This window comes from Eretmochelys imbricata, chromosome 7, assembly GCF_965152235.1.
Source record: "Eretmochelys imbricata isolate rEreImb1 chromosome 7, rEreImb1.hap1, whole genome shotgun sequence".
Taxonomy (NCBI): Eukaryota; Metazoa; Chordata; order Testudines; family Cheloniidae; genus Eretmochelys; species Eretmochelys imbricata.
Genome location: NC_135578.1, coordinates 22,295,383 through 22,318,666, shown reverse-complemented (window position 1 = coordinate 22,318,666; position 23,284 = coordinate 22,295,383). Strand labels below are relative to the sequence as shown.

At 51.8% G+C, this 23,284-nt stretch overlaps 1 protein-coding gene across 1 annotated transcript in view; it reads left to right on the top strand.

Annotated features, from left to right (window-relative positions):
* Positions 1-23,284, top strand: part of PLXNA1 (plexin A1) — a 241,253-nt gene that overhangs the window by 190,818 nt on the left and 27,151 nt on the right. Inside the window, exons 21-22 of the mRNA XM_077821410.1 lie at positions 13,218-13,474; positions 20,160-20,226. Coding sequence (XP_077677536.1) covers positions 13,218-13,474; positions 20,160-20,226 — 324 coding nt within the window. The remainder of the gene's footprint in view (positions 1-13,217; positions 13,475-20,159; positions 20,227-23,284) is intronic.

Here is a 23,284-nt window from a genome sequence, read left to right as displayed (position 1 = left end):
TGGGGACACCTGCCTCTGGGAGCTGTGCTTCATGCCCATCTGCTGCAGGGTTCACCACTGCAGCTTCTTCGTTCATTTTTAGTGAGGATGTCTTGGAAGTTTCAATGAATGATGGGATCTCACAGGTCTGGGCTCAGCAATGGTTGGGGAGAGATTACTGACCCCAGGAGTGACTCTGGCCACCCATTCAAGGAGATTGCAGCATGCTGCAGTGGGCAGAGACTCTGTTCTGGCAAAAGTCCATTTTCTTTACAGACCATGGAGGAGCATCCTTCATGGCAACCTGTCCATGCAGTTTCCTCCGCCTGAGCTCTTGGGGTCTGAATTTGTAACATCTGGGTTTTCCAGCCAGAAGTGGCTGAGGAGATTGCACGTACAATGTTCTGAAACCTCCCTCTTGGTCCTCCGGGACCCCCATGGTAAATCTGGGTGACATCAGGGTTTCGTCTCTTGGACTGAGAGGTTTACTCTGCTACGGTGCCCTGTGACTCCTTAACCGAGGGATGAGAGCTTACAGGACTGCAGTGCAGCGCAGCAGAGGAACCTAATGCAATCTTGGGCTATGTATTTTTTAACACAGTGTATCATTAACCTGCAGAGCTCATTGGCACAGATGTCACTGAGGCCAAGAATTAACAGGGTTCAAAGTAGGATTAGCTATTTCTACGGATAATGAGAAGATCCACAGGTATGTTAGATAGGAACAAAATGTCTTTATAAGGGATACAAACCCCCAGGCTTCGGGGCAATTAGCCAGGTGCTGAGGGCCAGATTTCAAAAGCACTCAGCCCCCACTGAAAACAGATGGAGTTTAGCGTTAAGTGACAAGAGTTAAAAGGGAACTTCCTCTGTAGGCAGGTTATTCCACAACTGTCCATGATAGTGTTTCTTCACTTTGTTCTAAAGCGTCTGGTACTAGCTTTTGTTGGAGGTGGGCCACCAGTCTGATCCAGTCAGGCAATTCTTATGTTCCTGTCTCATCACAGAGCCCAGAGGAGCCGCTCCCTGTCTGTGCAGCTCCGGAGAGGCAGTGCCTGGGGCAATCAATACAGTTCTGGGTACCTTGGTACCAGAAGATGTTGACAGGTTGGAGGGAATTCAGAGAAGAGCAACAGAGGGGGGAAAGTTTGGAAGAATTAAGTCTGCATAGTGAGGCTGAATGGCGACAGGAGGAGGGAGGGTGGATCCATCTAGAGACACTGGAAGGGGCAAACCCCAAGGAAGCAGAGGAGCTGTCTGGGGCAGTTTGCGGGAGGGAGTATAATGGGATGATGTTGAGTAAGAAAAGCGCAGGAACGTTTTTCTGATCGCTAGATCTGCTGGGCTGCAGAATAGTCTCCTGAGGGACATGGCGGAAGTCCCCTGGCTTGGCACACTGGAAGCTCTGAGTGGACAAAGCACTAGGAAATATACAGTAGAGAAGCATCCAGTGCTGGTCTCAGAGAGTGGGGCTGGTGTTGCTGAGTAGGCCTGGCTCATCTCTCTTGCTGGTGATTCTGAGACTCTAACCCTTGTGCTGCTGGTATCGTTCTGCCTTGCAGTGGGAAGGTCATTGCAGCCATAGAGCGATAATACATTTCACCAGCAGGCTTTTCCCAGGCATTAAAGCATGGGCTCAGCCTGTTCCCGTCTTTCTGGGGGACCACAGATCACCTAACCAGCAGCTGCTTCCATCATTGTTGTCCCTATCTTATCCTTCACCTTGTCTCCAGGAGGGTGACCCTGCGGCCTAGCTATAGCACTCCTAGGGCCATGTGCTTGCTACCCGCTTCCCCTCTGGGAATTGTTGCGCTTTCACTCCCACCTGGGGAGAGGGTTGCTCTTCCCTGCCAGAGACCTGCATTGCCACCTTCCACACCCTGCTTTATTCCTCTGCGGCTGCACTGACCAAGCTTCACCCAGCTAGGCCTACGGTGACAGCTGGGCAAGAGCCTGGGGCCACACCTCATCTGCATTAGGTGGAGCAGACTGCATCTGCCCTACCTTTTAACTGAGACCTGGAGCCCCTGGAGACCACCAGCATGATCGAGGCGGCTCTCTGCATATCTGAGGGGGCTTCACTTCCTTGTCTAAGACAACCATGGCTGCATTTATGCTGCCCCTTCACCACGGCTCCTGAGCATGTGGTCTTGGACACCAGCCTGTCCCTCCGTGATGCATCTTGCCACGTACTAGTCAACGTGAGCATAGGGAAGCCACTGCGTGGCTACCACACTCACTGACATTAATATCAATATTCGTATTAATATCATTGCCGCTGTCATTTTCTACAGTACTTGATTTATGCAATTGGGTTTGTTTGATGCATGATTGGCTGCTCGTTTCCAGCAGACTTGTCCGACATCATCCACCTTCCCAGCTCCACGGCTCCTCCCTGCAGAAGAGCATCTTGCCCCTTCTCCCCCTGCTCCCCAAAGCAGCTCCCCCTTCCCTCCCATCCTCACAATGTCTGCTTAATTTAGTGCATGCAAGTGCACATAAATTGGCTTCTGGTTTTCCTCAGTACCAAGGTTGCTCTTGATTGGAGTGGTGCGGGGTAACCTTAGCTTCCCCTCGCTGCTGACCGGACACAGAAATTAATGTTGACGTAGACTTCAGAACATGTTTCGGAGCAGTAATCAGCCCTGCTGCAGGATGCAGAGTTATTAATTACAGGGAATCAACCCCTTACAACTGCAAATGCACATGCATTCATTGTAACCCAGGTGGCTGCCGCTACTGTGATCTGGCTCTCTCAGTAGGGTGACAGGTAGTTCTGTCTCCCATGCTCCCTTTTGTCCCTACCCACAATGGGGAGGGAGTGGGGAGGCACTTGTCCTGGCTTTCACCACAGAATCCCAGTGTTCATGGATCTACCTTCCCCCAGGCTTGCAGGAGGCTCAGACAGTCCTGGCCTGGCCATGGGGCACTGCACCGTTACCACACAGCACAAAGGTGTCATTCCCCCCTGTGCTTCACAGCACAAAATGAAGAGGTCAGAGAGACCCTGACCCTCTCTCGTTTTCCACTGTAACAAGGGCTTTACTCAGCTTGGGCCTTCGGTGGGGAGGGGCTAATTCTTGGCAAATAAACCTGCTATGAGGGGGCTGCATCTTCATAACTATCTTGCTGCCTCTGCTGGCTCTCCATTCACAAGCTCACCAGGCCCATTCCACTCTCCCCTTCTGCCCCCCTGGATCTGACTCAGGGATGAATTTTCCCCCAACCCAGACACCATGGAGATGACAGATGACAGTCATGCAGGGGAGAGAAGTACGTCCTCTGCACAGGCAGGATGGGTTAGGGGGTAGGAGCCTGCAGCTTGGACTTGGGACACCTAGGTGCAGTGGCTGGCTGATGGCAGGATGTGGTGAGGATAAAATGAAGATGGGCGCTCAGAGGCTATGGTGATGAGTATCTAAGTACGAGGTAGATGGATGAACCTCTCAGGGGGGGTTCTGCCTCCCTCTCTGCTGCAAGCCCCAGCCAAGCCATAGAGCTGTGCTTTTGAGGGAGTCACGGTTTCCATGATGTTTGAGGTTAACCAGTCATTAGTGGCCCAGACCCCACTTCCCCTCCATGCTGAGTTCTGCATTAGCCTCAGTGTTGGACAGACCCTGATTCCAAGCGCGGAGGCCAGAGGGTGGATAAAAGCCTGTCTTCAGGCCAGCTGTCATGAGGTTTTCTTGTGTAGCATGGCTGTGGGGAGGCTGTAGGAGGAAGCTGGGATGAGCTCTCTGGAGGTGAGGGGGTGTCACCGTGTGCTAGCACTCCTTGCTCACATGCAAGCAGGAAGCTAGGCTTGATCCCAAGACCTCGCTTCTTGCTCTGTGTACCAGCAGGGGCTGTTATGGGAAGCGGCCCTCTCAGGGACAGACTAGGGTGGCATGTAGCATCCTGCCCCACTGTCCTGGCCATGAAGCCTCTAGTGAAGAACTCTTGTGTGTTGGGTGTGAGCTAATGGGCAGGGCAGACCCTTTACTGGAAGAGTCTTCCTGTGGCATTGCCAGCCTTAGCTAGCAATGGGAGCCACACATGGGCTGGCTGAGTAATTCTGGGGCACACGGTGGGAATCCTGGGCTCTACCCCATACGATTTGCATCTTGCAGAGGAAGAGTATTATTTGTCAACTCAGATGAAATTGAAAAACCCTTGTCTGGCTCCCCAGCCATAGACAATGCTGTTCTTCCCTCTGTGCATGAGAGAGGGGTGTGGGGAGGACAGTGTGGGGACAGGAGGAGGTGGGGAGATTTGGAGAAGATGGATTTTCTTCACAGGCTCTCTGGCTGATGCCCAGCAGGGTGTATAGTGTATTGGTACTGCTGGGGAAAGGTCTCTTTGTTTCTATTATAAATGAAGTATTTTCAAAGGGGTCATAAGCTGCATGTGAAAATTGCCCTAACCAGTGGCACTCCTCACTGCCCAGCGTGACAGCCCGGTCCTAGACTCCGCCCTATCGCGCTCTCTGCTTCAGGGTCAGCCCCTGAAGGGTGAGGAGGGGAGGTGTCTGAAGTCCCATTGCTCAACCATGATGCCCCAGCTGTGGCAGAGCCAAGCCAGTGAGAATGCAGCTGATGTTTCTGTCCTACTGTCAGCGCTACCTGCCAACTTCCCGCTTTCCTGTCTGTTTAGGTAGCCCCAATGAACTTAGCTCACTGGGCAAAGCTAGTGCTTCCAAACTAGAGCTGGGCCTAAGAGGTGAGGCTTGGGTCTGGATCTGGATTCAGGCTTAGGCTGGGGTTTGGATCTGATGGTTCCAAATCTCCCTGACATTTTGGCTCCGTACAGTTGGATGTCAGGTCAGCTGCTGTTGGGAGACTTTTGCCATCTTAAAATGTTCTCACGGCTGAGCTGGAACCAGAAAACAGGCTCCTTCTGGGTTTGGATCCAAACTGGGACGGCAAATTCAGGTGCAAGGATTTGAATCTACCTCCTCCCCCCAACCTAGAATTCCTAGGGAGTGTTCTGGCCCATCTCAGCCTCGCTTTTGGCAGTTGGTTTGTAGTGAACACACTCTGTCTGCTATCACTTCCTCAGTTAGCATGGCGGGGGAGAAGTTAAAAGGCCAAGTTGGGTGGCTGGGGATAGAACTTACTGGTAGGAGAGAAGGGATGAAATTGAATCAGTGACAATTTAGGCGGAATATCTGGAAACCTTTCCCAAAGAGGAGACCTGCTAGACAGTGGAATCCTTTCCAAAGGGAAGGGATGGAAACCTCATTGAAATCTAGACATGACAAAGCCCCGGAGAAGTAACTGCAGGGGATAATTCCTCACTGGTCTTTTCCAGCTCCAGTATCTGTGATTTTAAACATACTGCAGTCCAAATGCAAGAGAGAGCATGTGGGCTTGGTTGGGAAGCGAAGTGTTAAAAGTTTCAAGGGAGGGAAAAAAACCCAGATTAAATAAAGCAAATACAGTTGTGTAAGCTTCATATAATTTAATCAGGTTTGCTTTTATTTGTCCCCTTAATCAGAATGAGTGTAACACTAGCTATTACAAGTGATGGGGAAGGAGCTCTTCCACACACACACTAATCCAAAGCCAAGTCTTGGAGCCGTCATTAACAGCTCCCTTTTGCTTTGGGTTTGTGTGGGTTTTGTTTTTTTCCATTGCTTTGTGTGAATTTAAGCCTGATTAAATATTTAATTCTTTATTGTTCATTTACTTGAGCTAATGATCAAGGAGTTAGACACACAGCTGCAGCAAAGTGGGGAAGCAGGGGCTCAGTGAGGGTGCTCTCAGTGACACTGTGTGCAACAGATTCTTTGTGCTCTCCACTGCCGTCCTGTTCCATCCCCTGTGCGAGATCTGTGATAAGATCGCCCAGGTTGGACAGGACCAGTTTCTCAGTTATCAAGCTTTGGCTGCTCCACTAGCTGGGAACACGGCTCGGATAGGATCGTGCCATCTGATCCCTGCATCTCCCAGCCAAGCAGAGAACGATGTTTATTTTGAAATTGTAGCCTGAGCCCATCTGAAATCAGTCAGTGTGTCAGAAATGTGGCAGGCAGCCAGCTCTCCATGCTCAGACCCACATCAAAACCCCTGGGGGACAGTTGAATGCTGAAGGCAGCGGTGCCAGCTGCCTGCCCTCTCCCCAAAGAATCCCTCCCTCTTTCTCACCCTTCCTTTCAATGGCTTCGCTGCCAGAGTGACGTGAGCACTAGCAGACAGTGCTGGAGTGCTAGCCTAAGACTTGGGAGACCTAGGTTCAATTCACTGCTCTGCCACTTCCTGCGTGACCACGAGCAAGTCACGGAGGGCATGTGCACACCAGCACTGTTTCAAACCACCTGTCAGTGCGCACTAGGAACTCTTAGTGCACATCAGCCGGGTCCAGGCAGACGGTTAGCACGACAGGCTGGAGCTTTACAACCCAGCTTGCTGTAAAGTGCTTGTGTAGACGTGCCCAGGCCTCAGTTCCCCAGCTGGAAGATGGGGATAATAGTATTACCCAACTTAAGGGGTACTGAGTGAGGGTTGGGAAGTGCTCAGATACCACAGGAAGGGGGCCATCTAAGTAGAGGGATGTGCAGAGAGACTGTCTCTTTCTGCAGGGCAGGTACGGCATCGGGGTAGGTTCCTCACCTCTGCCCTGCCGGGACCCCTTGTAGGAGCAAGTTCAGTCTCTGTCACCCGTTCATGTTTTGGCCATTCTGCTGAGATTGCCAACAAGAGGCCAGCGAGTGCTAGCTGTGGTGTGCTTTGCGGTGTGAGGTGGACACCTGGGCTGTTGGGACTGGGCTGTGACCCACAAACCCGTGGTCACCCAAACTAGCCAACAGCCACCTGTTGGTGATGAGAGAAGGGGGAGGTTCTTCCCATGGGAAATACCCAGAGTTTGGAATTAGTTTCTGCCATGGAACATTGGGAAATTTCACAGAATGAAAAATGCCAAAAAGTTTCAATCTCAGCAAAATAATGGGAGGCGTTGAAGTCCCATTTTTCATTTCGAGCTGACATTTTGAAATGAAAAATGTTGCTTGGTTTCAACGTTGGCTTGAAACGACATTTTCATTTTGATTCTCCTGATCGGAAAATGGGGAAAAAATTCATTAACGTTGACATTTTCCCACGGAAAATACTTTACTTTGATGAAACCGTGTTTTCCAGTGGGAAGACTTTGAGTGTGAAAAATTTCATCCATCTCTAGTAACAACTGTCAGTCACTGCTGACCAAAACTGGGTTGGTACTGGAAGTCTCCATACCCCACCCCCTCAGTCAAAGTATTTTGCGCTTCATGTGCTGAGATCCAGCCAGAAAAGTTTGGACACTTATGTCCTTTAGCGAGCTCAGTATTTTGGCAGTTCTTTAATTTGGAAAGGTAGAGAAGGGGGAGATGTTTTCTTATGCTGTGGAATGTCCAAAGAGCTGGTCCGGGGTCTTTGCTGGGTATAAAGTGAATTCAATTTCTCATTGAATAGGAAATAGGAAGTTAGAGAGTGTGTGTGTGCGTACGCACCTGCACCCTTGCTCACATAAATTCAGTGACACCGTTAGCCTGACAAATACTCGTTGCCAAAGTGTAAAAAAGCGCCAATCCGCCCAAGTCTCTGTGAGAGGAAGGTACGATCCACCCAGGTAGGGCTGCATGCTGGAGAGGGAGAATGAGTTTGTGGACATGCTGTTCTAATCTCGTCATCGCAACTGCCCTGAAGGCATCTCTTTGCAGATAGGCTCTTCTTGTTCTCTGCTCAGGCAGTGCTTTGCTGCTGCTTCCACAGCCTCACCCCACTGTGGGCAGAGAGGTGGCCTGTGGCCAGTTACGAATACAGAGCCTGTGTCGAAGAAACAGGTCTCCCAGTAGTGGCACACAGCAGCCTCTGCAAGGGCATCTGGGCTCCCAGCAGGCTTGTGAACGTAGGGGCAAGGCGGCCCGGTGTTGTCCAATAGCACTTCCCCTCCTCATACCTTGAGCAACAGCTGCGGGAGGATCTTCTAGGTTCCCCCTGTTTTTTAACTCTTTCCTTTTCACTCTTGCCAACCCCACCCTCCCTCAAACCCTATCTCATTGGAAGGCTGGATGTGCGCTGAGTGGAGCCTGGCAGCACCAGGTGGTGGCCTGGGGAGGTGAGGGGTATCAATCCAGAGGGATGGTGCCTCAGGCTGTTCATATGGAGGTAATTTAATCTAAGGGAGCTGTCTGCTGTGCCGTGAAGTGGGCATGCTCCCAGTTTGTATTTACCTGCACTGAGCCCAGAGGCACTGTCACCCGCACATGACCAGTATGTGCCATACACAGCTGGGTAGCTATGTGGCATTACATGAGGAAAATCATGCCCAGATGATAGCAAGGGGGTGACACACAGCAGGGCAGTTCTAATTTCCCAACTAATAGAAATAAAAGCTGAAGAGGATGGCTGATGAATAGAGTTGGAGGCCTGGGGAGACTTCCCTGTAAGGAGCGATTAGAAAGGCTGAGTTTAGACAGGAGACAATAAGAGAGGATGCAATGACACAGAGAAGGGAAATCCGGCTCCTCTTTATTATCATTATTTATTATTTGTGTTACCGTAGTGCTTAGATAGGGCAACAAGACAGTCAATGAACTAGCAAGGCAGCCAATGGAAAACCGACAAAAGGAAATCGTTTTTGACACAGTGCATATTTGATCTGTGGAACTCGTAGCCACAAGGTATCTTTGAGGACAAAAGCTCAGCAGGAGTAAGAAAAGATGAAACATGCCTGTTGATAGAGAAAGCACCGTTGCTTATATTAGATACGGTTGCATTTTGTATAGAAGGACTATAACCTTCATGCTTTCTGGCGTATGCCAACCACTGACTGATGGGGTTTGGAAGACACTTGCCCATAGAATCATAGAATATCAGGGTTGGAAGAAACCTCAGGAGGCCATCTAGTCCAACCCCCTACTCAAAGCAGGACCAACCCCAACTAAATCATCCCCAGCCAGGGCTTTGTCAAGCTGAGCCTTAAAAACCTCCAAGGATGGAGATTCCACCACCTCCCTAGGTAACCCATTCCAGTGCTTCACCACACCCTCCTAGTGAAATAGTTTTTCCTAATATCCAACCTAGACCTCCCGCACTGCAACTTGAGACCATTGCTTCTTGTTCTATCATCTGCCACCACTGAGAACAGTCTAGCTCCATCCTCTTTGGAATCCCCTTTCAGGTAGTTGAAGGCTGCTATCAAATGCCCCTCACTCTTCTCTTCTGCAGACTAAATAAGATCAGTTCCCTCAGCCTCTCCTCATAAGTCGTGTGCCCCAGCCCCCTAATCATTTTCGTTGCCCTCCACTGGACTCTCTCCAATTTGTCCACATCCTTTCTGTAGTGGGGGCCCCAAAACTGAACACAATACTCCAGATGTGGCCTCACCAGTGCCGAATAGAGGGGAATAATCACTTCCCTCGATCTGCTGGCAATGCTTCTACTAATGCAGCCCAATATGTCGTTAGCCTTCTTGGCAACAAGGGCACACTGCTGACTCATATCCAGCTTCTCGTCCACTGTAATCCCCAGGTCCTTTTCTGCAGAACTGCCATTTAGCCAGTCGGTCCCCAGTCTGTAGCAGTGCATGGGATTCTTCCATCCTAAGTGCAGGACTCTGCACTTGTCCTTGTTGAATCGCATCTGATTTCTTTTGGCCCAATCTCCAGTTTGTCTAGGTCACTCTGGACCCTATCCCTACCCTCCAGCGTATCTACCTCTCCCCACAGCTCAGTGTCATCTGTGAACTTGCTAACGGTGCAATCCATCCCATCATCCAGATCATTACTGAAGATTTTAACAAAACCGGCCCCAGGGCCAACCCCTGGGGCACTCCGCTTGATACCAGCTGCCAACTAGACTTTGAGCCATTGATCACTACCCATGGAGCCTGACGATCTAGCCAGCTTTCTATCCACCATTCATGCAGCCCATTCATCCAGCCCATACTTTTTTAACTTGCTGGCAAGAATACTGTGGGAGACCGTGTCAAAAGTTTTGCTAAAGTCAAGATCTATCAAGTCCACCGCTTTCCCCATATCCACCGAGCCAGTTATCTCGTCATAGAAGGCAATCAGGTTGGTCAGACATGACTTGTCCTTGGTGAATCCATGTTGACTGTTCCTGATCATCTTTCTCTCCTCCAAGTGCTTCAAAATGGATTCCTTGAGGACCTGCTCCATGATTTTCCAGAGACTGAGGTGAGGCTGACCAGTCTGTAGTTTCCCGGATTCTCCTTCCCTTTTTAAAAGATGGGCACTATATTGGTCTCTTTCCAATCAACCAGGACCTCCCCCGGTTGCCACGGGTTTTCAAAGATAATGGCCAATGGCTCTGCAGTCACATCAGCCACTCCCTTAGCACCCTCGGATGCATTAAATCTGGCCCCATGGACTTGTGCATGTCCCGCTTTTCTAAATAGTCCTTAACCTGTTCTTTCACCACTGAGGGCTACTTACCTCCCCTCCATACTGTGCTGCCCAGCAGTCTGGGACCTCGTCTGTGAAGACCGAGGCAAAAAAAGCACTGAGTACTTTAGCTTTTTTCACATCATCTGTCACTAGGCTGCCTCCCCCATTCAATAAGGGGCCCACACTTTCCCTGACCACCTTCTTTTTGCTAACATACCTGTAGAAACCCTTGTTACCCTTCACATCCCTTGCTAGCTGCAACTCCAATTCTGCTTTGGCCTTCCTGAGTACACCCCTGCGTGCTCGAACAATATCTTTATACTCCTCCATAGTCATCTAAGTTTCCACTTCTTGTAAGCTTCCTTTTTGTGTTTAAGCTCACCGAAGATTTCTCCGTTAAGCCAAGCTGGACACCTGCCATATTTGCTATTCTTTCTGCACATTGGGATGGTTTGTTCCTGCTCCCTCAATAAGGCTTCTTTAAAATACAGCCAGCTCTACTGCGCTCCTTTCCCCCTCATAGCCTCCCGGGGGATCCTGCCCATCAGTTCCCTGAGGGAGTCAAAGTCTGCTTTTCTGAAGTCCAGGGTCCATATTCTGCTGCCCTCCTTCCTTTTATTAGGATCCTAAACTCAACTGTCTCATGGTCACTGCTGCCTAGGTTGCCACCCACTTCTACTTCCCCTACCAATTCTTCCCTGTTTGTGAGCAGCAGATCAAGAGGAGCACGGCCCCTAGTTGGTTCCTCCAGCACTTGCACCAGGAAGTTGTCCCCAACACTCTCCAAAAACTTCCTGGATTGTCTGTGCACTGCTGTATTGCTCTCCCAGCAGACGTCAGGGTGATTGAAGTCCCCCATGAGAACCAGGGCCTCTCATTTGGAAACTTCTGTTAGTTGTCCAAAGAAAGCCTCGTCTACCTCATCCTCCTGGTCTGGTGGTCTAGAGCAGACATGCACCACAACATCACCCTGGTTGGTCTCCCCTCTAAACTTAACCCAAAGACTCTCAACAGGCTTTTCTGCAGTTTCATACTGGAGCTCTGAGCAATCTTACTGCTCCCTTACATACAGTGCAACTCCTCCACCATTTTCCCCCTGCCTGGCCTTCCTGAACAGTTTATACCCATCCATGACAGTGCTCCAGTCATGTGGGTTACCCCACTAAGTCTCTGTTATTCCAATCACATCATAGTTCCTTGACTGTTCCAGGGCTTCCAATTCTTCCTGCTTGTTTCCCAGGCTTCTTGCGTTTGTATACAGGCACCTAAGATAACTAGCCGATTGCCCTACTTTCTCAATATGAATCAGAAGGCCTCCCCTGTTGCACCCTCCTCTTTATGTATCCTCCTGGTATCCCACTTCCCCACTTACCTCTGGGCTTAGGTCACCATCCCCTGGCGAACCTAGTTTAAAGCCCTCCTCACTAGATTAGTAAGCCTGCCTGTGAAGATGCTCTTCCCTCTCTTTGTTAGGTGGATTCCATCTCTTCCTAGCAATCCTTCTTGCTGGAACAACATCCCATGGTCAAAGAATCCAAAGCCCTCTCTCCGCCACCACCTGCATAACCACGCATTTACCTCCACAATTCGGTGGTCCCTACCTGGACCTTTTCCTTCAACAGGGAGGGTGGACGAGAACATGACTTGCACCTCAAACTCCTTTATCCTTCTTCCCAGAGCCACGTAGTCTGTAGTGACCTGCTCAAGGTCATTCTTGGCAGTATCATTGGTGCCCACATGGAGAAGTAGGAAGGGGTAGTGGTCTGAGGGCTTGATCAGTCTTGGCAGACATTCCGTCACATCCTGAATTCTAGCTCCAGGTCAAGCAGCACACTTCTCAAGTTTTCTGGTCTGGATGGCAGATGGATGACTCCGTCCCCCTTAGGAGGGAGTCCCTGACCACCACCACCTGTCTCCTCCTCTTGGGAGAGGTGGTCGTGGGACCCCCATCCCTAGTTCAGTGCATCCCATGCCTTCCAGTTGATGGGGTCTCCTTCTGATCCCTTCCCTCAGATGACTCTTCCAAACCATTCTCCACCATAGTACCTGTGCAGAGAGCCTGAAAACGGTTTCTTACCCCTATCTGCATTGGGGGTACATGGGTTCTCCCCTTTCTTCTTCTGGAGGTCAAATGCTGCCAATTTTCTTCTCTGTTCTGCACTGCCCTCTCAGATTCTTCAGCATGCTGTGCCTGCAGTACCAAATACTGACTTCTATCCAGAAAATCTTCTTTTTCTCTGATGCAATGCAGGGTTGATACTTGGGTCTCTAGTCCTTTAACCTTCTCCTCCAATATGGAGACCAGCTTGCATTTCCTACAGACGAAGTCGCTTCTATCCTCTGGGAGAAAGACAAACATGGCACATCCTGTGCAGGTCACAACAGCTGATAGCTCACTATCCATAATGTCTTCCTTCTAAGAGTGTCTTTAGATGTTGTATTTACTGCTCACAGAAGCCTGAAAGGCAAAAAAAAACCTCTGTGGGAACTCCCGCCAAGTGAGCTTCCAGGCAAGCTCCCTCAGTTTGCCTGTCCTCTGTTTGCTGCCGGCTATTCCAGAACTGTTCACTAGGGGGGTTCTTTCCTCTTCATCCGGAGTACCCAGTACTGGCCACTGCTAGAGACAGGATGCTAGCTAGATGGGCAACTGGCTATATCTGGTATGACAATTCCTATATTCCTTGATTCCCCCGCTGCAGCATGCCTGGTAGTGCACATGAAGTCAGATGTGCTTCTCTGAGCTCTCTGCATTGCTAAGGCACAGAATGGGAAGGAGAGTAAGTCCAGGACACTAACAAGGTGCAGTCCCCCTTCCTTCTCCAGCATGTCTGCCCCCAAAGTCTGACTCAGGGTGGTTGTTTTGTCCCCTCAGGTCCAGGCGAATGTGGAGAAGTCCTTGAGCCTCTTTGGGCAGCTCTTGAACAAGAAGCATTTCCTGCTAACCTTCATCCGCACCTTGGAGGCGCAACGCAGCTTCTCCATGCGGGACCGGGGCAACGTGGCTTCCCTGATCATGACAGCGCTGCAGGGGGAGATGGAGTATGCCACAGGCGTGCTGAAGCAACTCCTCTCAGACCTGATTGAGAAGAACCTGGAGAGTAAGAACCATCCCAAGCTGCTCTTGCGGAGGTGAGTGTCTGTCTAAAATATATGCTTCGGATAGACTCTGATGGAGCCCCCGCTGGCCCGTGCTACCAGTACAAAAAGTGCACCATGATCTTCATCGCCGGTGTACAAAGCTCCATGAAAGTCTCACGATGTCTGTGCCTCTGGTGACGATTCCCGCTCACCTGTCACACAGCGAAGGGGAGGAATCAGTGCTGATGCCGTTGGCCATGGTGGAGTATAAGGGCATCTTGCTCTGCAGTGTGAAAGCAGAGGTGTTCTGTCCACTGCTCTAGCCTGTGGTTCCTTGTGGTCAAACTCCGGAGAGCACAACAGTTTGGTATGCGAACCGCTGCCCTGCTCCTGCCCCCTCATCCCTGTGTATGTCTGTGCATGTATTGGAAGTGCACTGTGCCCCCCTTTTGTGATGTGATCAGGTGTCTTCTCCATCAGCTGAGTTGGTGGCAGTGGTGGCAGCATCCAAAGGGTACGACCCTTGGTAAAGCATTTCCTTGGTTGTGTGAGAGATTCACTCAGAAAGACTTCCCTGCAAGAGATGGGTGTGGGACCTTGGGAAAAGCTCCCTGAGTTTCAGATAGTTGGGTGCTCAGAAGCCGTGCTTTATTTCAGTGCTTAGAGAACCTTGCAAGTTTTTTTTTTAAGCCAGGGATTTAGAAACTAGTTGCTTTCTGAAGTTCTTTGATGTCAGATCGAACCCTTCAGTGCTGGAGATGGAGCTTTCTCAGGGTACCAGGCTATTCCTTGGAAGTGAAACCCTCAGTTTCTTCCACTCCCTTGACAGCGTGTTTTTCCCTGCTGGGTCCCTAGTGCAGAAATTCACACTTCCCTATGAGACCTTTGCCTATAGATTTCCTCCTCACCCCGTCCTGGCTCTGGCTGCTTTGAGGTGTAGGGAGAGGGCCAGACATGCCCATCCTTCTGTACTGCCTTTGCAGGCTTCCAAATTGGCCAATATCAGGTGTCCAGCACCTGTGGGTTCCTAGGCTCGAGGTTAGCCAGGATTCCCGCCAGGTCTGCCATTGGATGAGTGCTGTGTTGTATCAGTTGTGGTGCAGGGCCCCTGCCATGTGTACATTAGATGGCGGGCTGCAGTGGCAGGAGCCACTGGCAGTACCAACGCGTTGGACCTGTAACTTGTTGGTTCCCGCCCAGTTTTTCAGCCACTTCAGACAGTTTTTCCTCTGTCTCTAGGAGGCTCCCAGTGCCTGGCTAGCATGAGAGAGGGAAAACATATCCATGGTTTTCCCCAGTGCTAACTGTGGGGCTTCTCATTTGACTTACGTGCGGAGATGTGGAATGAGTAGGGGAGGTGTTGGCATCATGCACTAAAGGCAAATTGATCCATGGCTAACAGCTGCTTGGACAACGGGAACTCCGCATCATTGGGGATGCTGTGTAGAGTTGGAGACCTATGGTGAGCTAGCACAGGCTAATGCTACCACCGCAGTGATGCACCCAGCTGCATCCTGCCGGCGTTCCAGCGCTCCTTCCGGCACCCTGCCATTCCCGCCGGCGTTCCAGCACCCTGCCATTCCCACCGGCGTTCCGGCGCCTCTGCCATTCCCGCCGACGTTCCGGCACCTCTGCCATTCCCACCGGCGTTCCAGCGCCTCTGCCATTCCCGCCGACGTTCCGGCGCCTCTGCCATTCCCGCCGACGTTCCGGCACCTCTGCCATTCCCACCGGCGTTCCAGCGCCTCTGCCATTCCCACCGGCGTTCCAGCGCCTCTGCCATTCCCACCGGCGTTCCAGCGCTCCCTCCGGCACCTCTGCCATTCCCGCTGGCGTTCCAGCGCTCCCTCCGGCACCTCTGCCATTCCCGCTGGCGTTCCAGCGCTCCCTCCGGCACCTCTGCCATTCCCGCCGGCATTCCAGCGCTCCCTCCAGCACCTCTGCCATTCCTGCCAGCGTTCCAGCGCTCCCTCCGGCACCCTGCCATTCCCACCGGCGTTCCGGCGCCTCTGCCATTCCCACCGGCGTTCCGGCGCCTCTGCCATTCCCGCCGGCGTTCCAGCGCTCCCTCCGGCACCCTGCCATTCCCGCCGGCGTTCCAGCGCTCCCTCCGGCACCTCTGCCATTCCCGCCGGCGTTCCAGCGCCTCTGCCATTCCCGCCGGCGTTCCAGCGCCTCTGCCATTCCTGCCAGCGTTCCAGCGCTCCCTCTGGCACCCTGCCATTCCCACCGGCGTTCCGGCGCCTCTGCCATTCCCACCGGCGTTCCGGCGCCTCTGCCATTCCTGCCGGCGTTCCAGTGCCCTTGCCATTCCAGCACCCCGGACAGTATCCTGCTGGCGTTCCAATGCTCCCACCATTCCTGCCTGCATTCCAGCACTCCCTCTGGCACCCTGCCATTCCTGCCAGCGTTCCAGTGCCCTGGACAGCATCCCGCCGGCATTCCAGTGCCCCTGCCATTCTATCTGACATTCCAGTGCCCCTGCCATTCCTGGCGGCATTACAGCGCCCCGGACAGCATCCCACCGGTGTTCCAGTGCATCCTCCATTCCTGCCAGTGTTCCAGTGTCCCTGCCATTCCTGCTGGCGTTCCAGTGTCCCTGCCATTCCCGCCAGCGTTCCAGCACTGCTTCCGGCCTCCACCGTTCTCACCGGCGTTCCAGTGCCCCGGACCACCTTCTGGCACCCCTTCCAGCAACCTGGTGCTCCTGGCCTTTACTTGGCCAGGAGCAGTTACCAGCAGTCAGCATCTCAGCAGTACTTTACCTCACCTCAATGGCCTCCGTAGCTGACTCCCTGGTTGGTTGCCACCAAGCAAATGTGCAGCTCCCACCTGGCTGGAATGCTCCAATGTCTCCTTAGGCTGTGTCAGGCTTCCCTTCTGCAGTTAACCCTCCCCCATGCCTCTTCAGGGCATGTTCACATGACCAGGCAGGCCGGGGGTTTCATGCAAGTCAAGTGGATTTTCACAAGCAGCTTGTCTGGCACGGGGCTGGGGGAGAGACGGGAGCAGGAAGGGAGTGCGAGCAGGCGGCAGCCTTCCAGCTCCACTGTGAGTCTGCTGTGCCCCATCAATACTTAATGACAGAGCTGAGCAGTCCTCTCACGGGCCGATGAATATTGAAAGATATACCAAGTGCAGAACAAAACCAATTAATAAACGACACCATCACAGCACCTGGCCTCTCCCTGCTTCCTTCCTCTTCCTAGAGCTCGCCTTTCCCAGTGCCACACTGTCCTCTACCCAGCACCACAGCACCTGAGGGCTCCAGGAGAAGGTGTGTGTACGTACTCAGGGTTTCCAAGGTCTGTTGGCCTTTGCATAGGTGTCACTTAGGGGCTTGCTGCTCTTTTGGGCATAGAGATCAATTTCCAAAGAGTGGAATTTTTCATTGGAAGTACCAGGATAGGTACCCTTCTTCTAGGTCTTCTACTAACCACCTCCTGTCTGTCTGTTTCTCTTTGGGTGACTGCTTCCCCTCCCTGTGTCACAGTTTTCCCATCTGTAAAATGGGGTTGACCTCTACCTCCCAGGAGTTCTGTACTTTTTAATGTCTGCCCTGAGTGCCGCAGATAGAAGGTGACTGGGGAGGATACATGGACCAAGTTCTGGCTATTGACCTGGTGAGGACTTTGCCTGAGTAAGACCCTGGGGATGTGACCTTGTGGGTTTTCCTTTCTCTGCACAATCTCACCATTATCCTCCTCCCCAGCACTCTGCTTGCACTGCCTTTCCCCTCCTCTCTTGCAACCGCTCTCCCGTTTACATAATACAACTGGTTTCACTGAAATATTTAGCCGGATGATCAGATTGTGGGTCACTTGGAGCACTGCAGAGCCGCTGCCAAGCAAAGCTCCAGAATCAAGAAAATCAATATCAGTAAAAGGAGAGTGAGTGAGCCCTGGCTTGGGGAGCCCCCGGCAGCCGTATCCTCCAAATCGTTGCAGCGGTCCAAGGCCAGCGAGGAAAGCAGGCCCAGCCCTCGCTACCTCTGTCTCAGCTTGCACAGATGCAGGAGGAGTTTGTGTTCCCAGAGGGCCTAAGCAGCGCGGAAGATTTAATGCAGTGGGTGTTAGATTTATTGAGGTGCATTGGAGGAGCTGTGAGGGGCCCACAAGCGGAATAGCAGGGGGGACTGACAGGCAGGAGTGAGGGGTACTGGCAGAGAGCAGTGTGGGGGTCAGGCCTCAGTAGCAAGAGTGCTGCAGGGCAGGATTGAGGTGTATTGGCCATGGCTAGTCCTAGCTTGATCCCTTTCTTTTTACTCTCATCTAATTGCTGTGTGGTTATGTTCAAGGAATGAACCGATTTCCACCAGTCCCCATGCCCTCACACGAGAGCTGAGTTCTGGGCTCTTCCTCCTCCATCCTTTGTAGTCGGCTGCTGGTGGATAAGGGGGTGGGATTGAACATCAAGAGTAACAGGATTAACTTTAACCAGGCCGGGGAGATGTGGTGTTTAGTAATTTTACTGTTGTATAATCCCCTCTAACTGTGGCACCTGGCCACATCGCAGATAAATACGAACATCCGCTTGTAACCATGACTGTGGAAGAATCTCCCAAGGGAAGCTGAAGCTGACTTGAAAATGAACGGGAGGGGCTATTCTGCAACTCTCGTACAATCCGGACGGCTGAGGAGGGATGTCTATTAAACTTCTTCATTTTCATCCTCCAGTTCCCTCTTTCCCGTGATACCTTCTCCTTCTCACATGCACCCCTCTCCTTGAAGAGCAGGCTGAGGTGGGGGCAGGACTGCTCAAAAGCAGCTCAGATGAAATTAACACTAGGAAAGGTGATCTGCTCCAAACAATCTGTGATCATTAATTGTTCCCTTCCCATTCTCCCCACGTGGCGCTTCCTTTGTGTCATGGGGACGCAGCGCAAAGTCTGCAGGACTCCAAGCGTTGGGGTTTTTTGTTTTTTAAATAAAGGCATTTTTCTGTGTTCCTCTTCACTCCCCCAGTGCAGCGGGAAGGCAGTTACCTTCTCGAGGTCATTAGTGTTGCTTGTGCTTTTGTGAGCATCTGCATTCGAAAATAGCTGATCTGATGATTAATGGATGGAGCAGCTGAAAAAGCATAACTAGAGAATTTCAGTGGGAACGGTCTGGGTTTTTTCTTTTTAAGGAAGTGCGAGTGGCTTTTTAAAGAAATGAATGTGTTAAAGAGAACGTTGATCCTGGTGACAGCACGAGGCCTCTCATGTGCAGGGACGTACACGTTGCAAGCAGACACCATGCAAGTTTCCCCTATGCAGCCTGCCCGATTCACCTCAATCCAGATCTGCATCATTCGCTGCCGTTCCATTCCTGCCCTGCCTCCAGAGTTCGGCTGATCATCTCACCGCCAACCTGTAGCACCCTCTCTTATTCCAGACCGAGGCTTCTCACGCAGTTCTGTCTGTGCACTTCAATCCTGACCCACATCATCCCCTGCTATTCCTCTCCTGGGCCCCTTCACGCAGATCTGTTGGTCCACCTCACGCCTGACCTGCAGCCCCTACTATTCCAGTTCAGGCCCTCTGCTGTCCGGACATGACTAACTGTGCTGGAATCTTAGGTGGTTTTGTGATATTCCCAAATGTACATAGGAAACAATTCTGCACTCCCCGTCCCTACTCTCCTACAGTGTTTTTGCGCATGATGTGATCCAAATTGGAACTGAGCTTTCCAGAAGCAAGAGGCTGCTTCCAGAGGCTGCACCCTCGAAGTTTGATAAGTATCACTTTATCTGTCAGTCTCTGTGTTTCAGCGCCTTGCGGAGCTAGCACTGACTGACAGCTCCATCAAAGTTTGCTCCAAACTCCTCCTCCATCACATTCACCTTGCTGGGAAACAGGCATGTGCCACACCAAGGATCACCAGTCAGCCCACCTCCGCTCCATGGGCAAGGAACCAATCATAGGGGATAAACCCCCCTTTTCTTGGTCAAGGATCCTTGCTCAGTGCTCCAAAGGAACATGGAAGACAGCCTAAGTTTCCAGTTGGTTCATGTGTAGGGTCCATTGCTTGTGCAGAATATTGTAAAGGATGGCCTTTACTGGCTGAAATCACATCTGCTGAACCATGTGTCATAGGCCAGGCATTGCTAGCAGCTTATGGTGATTCTCCTTTAGCTCAAGTGGCAGAGGCCTGAGCGTCTGGAGCAGAAAGATCAGAGTTGTACCCCAGCTGTTGCCGAAGTTCTGCATGGCCTAAGTGTATAGCATGGTGACAAATATGGTGTTCTAGGATTTGTCGTAATATTTGGATTTGTTATAATATTCATATTGGATGCCTCAAATGCCCTCCTCCCATTGAAGACATTAAGATGAACCCCAGTGGGTGAAATTTACGAGATCCACCTCAAGTTCCCCAGTTAAGGAGGAGCCGTGGCTGCTGTCTCCTCCTCCCTACTAAGGTGATGCTGACAGGGAGTGGAGACAGCTCTGCTTCTCCCTTTGGCTGGATTCCTGTGTCTGAGTCCTGGAGGTGAGCAGGCTCCTCTCTAATGAGCTCTCCCTGTGGCAGGCCGGGATTGACTCCCAAAGGGACCATCTTTAGTTTTTTGTCATAGCAACCCCCAGGACTCTTACTGCCGCCTCCTGCCCCTTTGTTCTGAGTTTTCTGCCTTCCAGGACATGACCTGTAAAGCAGATGAGAAATGGGTAAAAGGTCCGAGACTGAGGAGACTACAGGAAAAATCGGAGACCTCCACTTCTCTGTTGTGACGTTCTTATTCTCTGCCTTCCCTACAGGACGGAGTCTGTGGCTGAGAAGATGCTGACAAATTGGTTCACGTTCCTCCTGTACAAGTTTTTAAAGGTGAGTGTGGAAGAGACCACTAGCCCCAGGGGCCAGGGCCTGGCCTCTTCCCTGTGGGAACCACCTCTGTGCTGGGATGGGATGGTGTGTGGATGGGGAGCCAGGAGATCTGGGTTCCCAGGTCTGCCACTGACTTGCTGTGTGACCGTGGGCACATCACTTCCCCACTTAGTGCCTCAGTTTCTCCCTCTTTCTGTAAAATGGAGCTAGTGATTCTGACTTACCTCCCCACAGGGCAGGGTCATGAGGCTAAACCCAATTCTGTCTAGCCTAACACAAAGGGCTGGTCTACACTGGGAACTTACATCTCTCAGAGGTGTGGAAAACCCACCCCCATGAGAGACGCAGCTATGCCAACCTTATCCCCGGTGCAGACAGTGCTAGGTCTCTGGAAGAATTCTTCCGTCAACCTAGCTAGTATCTCTCGGGCGGGTGGATTAGGAGAACTCCTGTTGGCATCGATGGTGTCTGCACTGGAGCGGCGCAGCTGTGGTGGTTTAAGTGTAGACATACCCACAGTGTTTTGAGCTCCCTGCATGGAAGGTGCTAGAGCAAGGCCCGGTGCTGGTGTCATCTGAATCCTGAGGGCCGTACTCAGCCCAACCCCCACTTACGGGAATGGGAGTTTGCCAGAGTAATGCAGGAGCCAGGGCCCCAGGATTGGCCCCTCCCTGTTCAAGCTCTAGCTGTGAATGCTCTGTAGCCCATTCGACGCAGAGCCTGTTCTGCTGCCCTGCCCTGTCTAGTCAGCTGCTTTGCTTTTCTCTGTATCTTTTATAGCTAAGGCTGTTCAGCAGGGAAATGGCACCTTCCGGAGTCCCTCGGCTCCAGCCATTCACCCCCCCACTCCACAAAACTGCCATCGTGCTGACTGATGTGTTGGCAGTGTGGGGCGGGGACGCCGAGTGGGGGCATGAATAGCAGGAGGCAGGTAGACTCTGAGCAGCAAAGGTGCTGGTCTCACGCCCACATCCTGTAGACCCAGCATGGCAGATCAGCAACACGGGAGCCGAATGGCCTCTCAGTAGGCTGTTATTCCGAGCTGTTCAGGAGGTGTCAGTGCCTTTAGAAGGAGCCCCCTTCTTTCAGCCAGGCTCACTGCATCTCCATACCCAGTTGGCACACAGCATCTGCGTTTCCTGCCCTGCACTTGCAAACCTGGTGGCCATAATTCACCTGGGCGCAGCTCCACCCACAGTAGCAAGGGAGGAAGCTGAGGTGTAAATGGAGTGGGAGTATTTTTACCGCTGGCTCATCTAATATTATTCAGTGGAGATAAAGCCACCCGAGTGCTGTCTCCACAACCATCCCCACCGTTAGGGCTGCAGCGGTGGGAAAGTGCAGCGGCAGAGTTCGCTGGCAGAGTGGTAGGACCGGCGGTCTGCTGCGTGCTCCAGAAGGAAGCAAGCTGGGTTAAATGTGCTGCCTGTTTGTCAGTCAGCAGAGCCGCTTCCCCAGGATCTCGCCTGGTGTTTCCTCAGCGAGTCCTGGTGGCACGGAGCCGTTTTTGTGCGATTTCATCCCTCATTAAGATAAAGAAGGTTTGAACCATTTCCAGGAGAGGAGTGTGGGTGAGCAGGCGCCTCCGCAGACCTGAGTGATCGCCAGTGAGAGGTGATTTATAATATCACTTAAATGCACTTCGCGTCGTGCCTCTGTCTAGGGATGGCCCCTATCTATAAAAATATATCTGTACAGTGTCTGTCGTTTTCCCACGGCAGGAGAGGAGTGAGGTTTTGCCTTTAAAAACCCGCCGTGTCCTCCTCACGCCGTGGGTTTGCATTTGCGCATCACGCTTTGCGTCACACGGGGTTTCAAAGGGCGTTATAAATGCAGGCAGCAAATGATCCCATGCCTAGCACCCTTCACCGCAGCATGAGGGGAGGGAAATATTCAGGTCAGTGGGACAGAATCCCACTTTGCAGAAAGTAGCAGGTGATCTCCTGAGGGCCAGACCTTTGGAAAAGATTTGCTATTGTAAAATACAATTGAGTGCATTTGTGCACCTGATTTGCTCGTGTAATTGTGACTGCATGCAGTTGCAGTGCTTGGACATGCTAATGCCCCGCGATGCATCTAGCTGGCTCTTTGCTCCTGAAAACAGTGCCAGTGTGTGAGCGAAGGGGGTTGCAAAGGCCCTCACGTTTCTGTGCGTGTGTCTGTGCGTATTCTAACAACGGGTTTCTGGCTGCGTGTGCGGGGCATACGGGAGCTGGTCTCGTTCAGATGAAACCCACAGAGTGAGCTACTGAGGTAGGCAAATTGTGTTCCGTGAAGGGCTCAACTAATCCTGCTGGGAGTTGAACATGCAGTTCAGGGTCTGGCTGTTTCAGCCTGAATGCTGAGCCCATGTCCTCTGTGTGCTTTGCCCTCCTTGCTGACACCTCGATACATTGGTGTCTGATTTGAAAGCTCCTCTGAGTCAATTCACTCGCTGCCGTCTGTCCTGGGGCATGACTCCTGCTAAGAAGTTAAGAGGAAAAGAGAGACATGGGGAGGGGCCAGGAACATCTCCTCTGTATGGAGATGTTTGGCTAACTGGCAGTGGGAGCGGATAGTCTCCCGGGTCTAAAGAGCAGTGAAGAGAAGGATTATTTAGGGCGGAACCGAGGGGCATAATTAAAGGAAAATGTATGCAGATTACCAGGACAAACTTGCTGGCAGTGAGATCTGTTAGGCTGTGAGATAGTCATCCAGGAGAAGTGGTGGAAGCCTCATTGCTTGCTTGGAACACCTAAAATTAGCCTGGACAAGACCCTAGAAGATGTGTCTGATAGGGACTGCTCCTTGGTCTCAGGGAGATGGAACGGGTGGGACCTGCTAGAGCCATGTAATTTCTGTGATTCTGTGAGGTGAGGGTTGCAAGTGGCAGGGAGAGGAAACCCTGGAGCTGGATGGAACAGGTATTGCAGCAGACAGTTTGCCAGCAGGGAAACATATGTCTTGCACCAAGTAGTGGTAATTGTGCATGTAAATTAGGCATGCGGACGTGCTAGCCTTTTTGTGTGCACAGCTGCTAGGACACTTCTCAGAAACAACTGCCCTTGAAGGGCCCTGA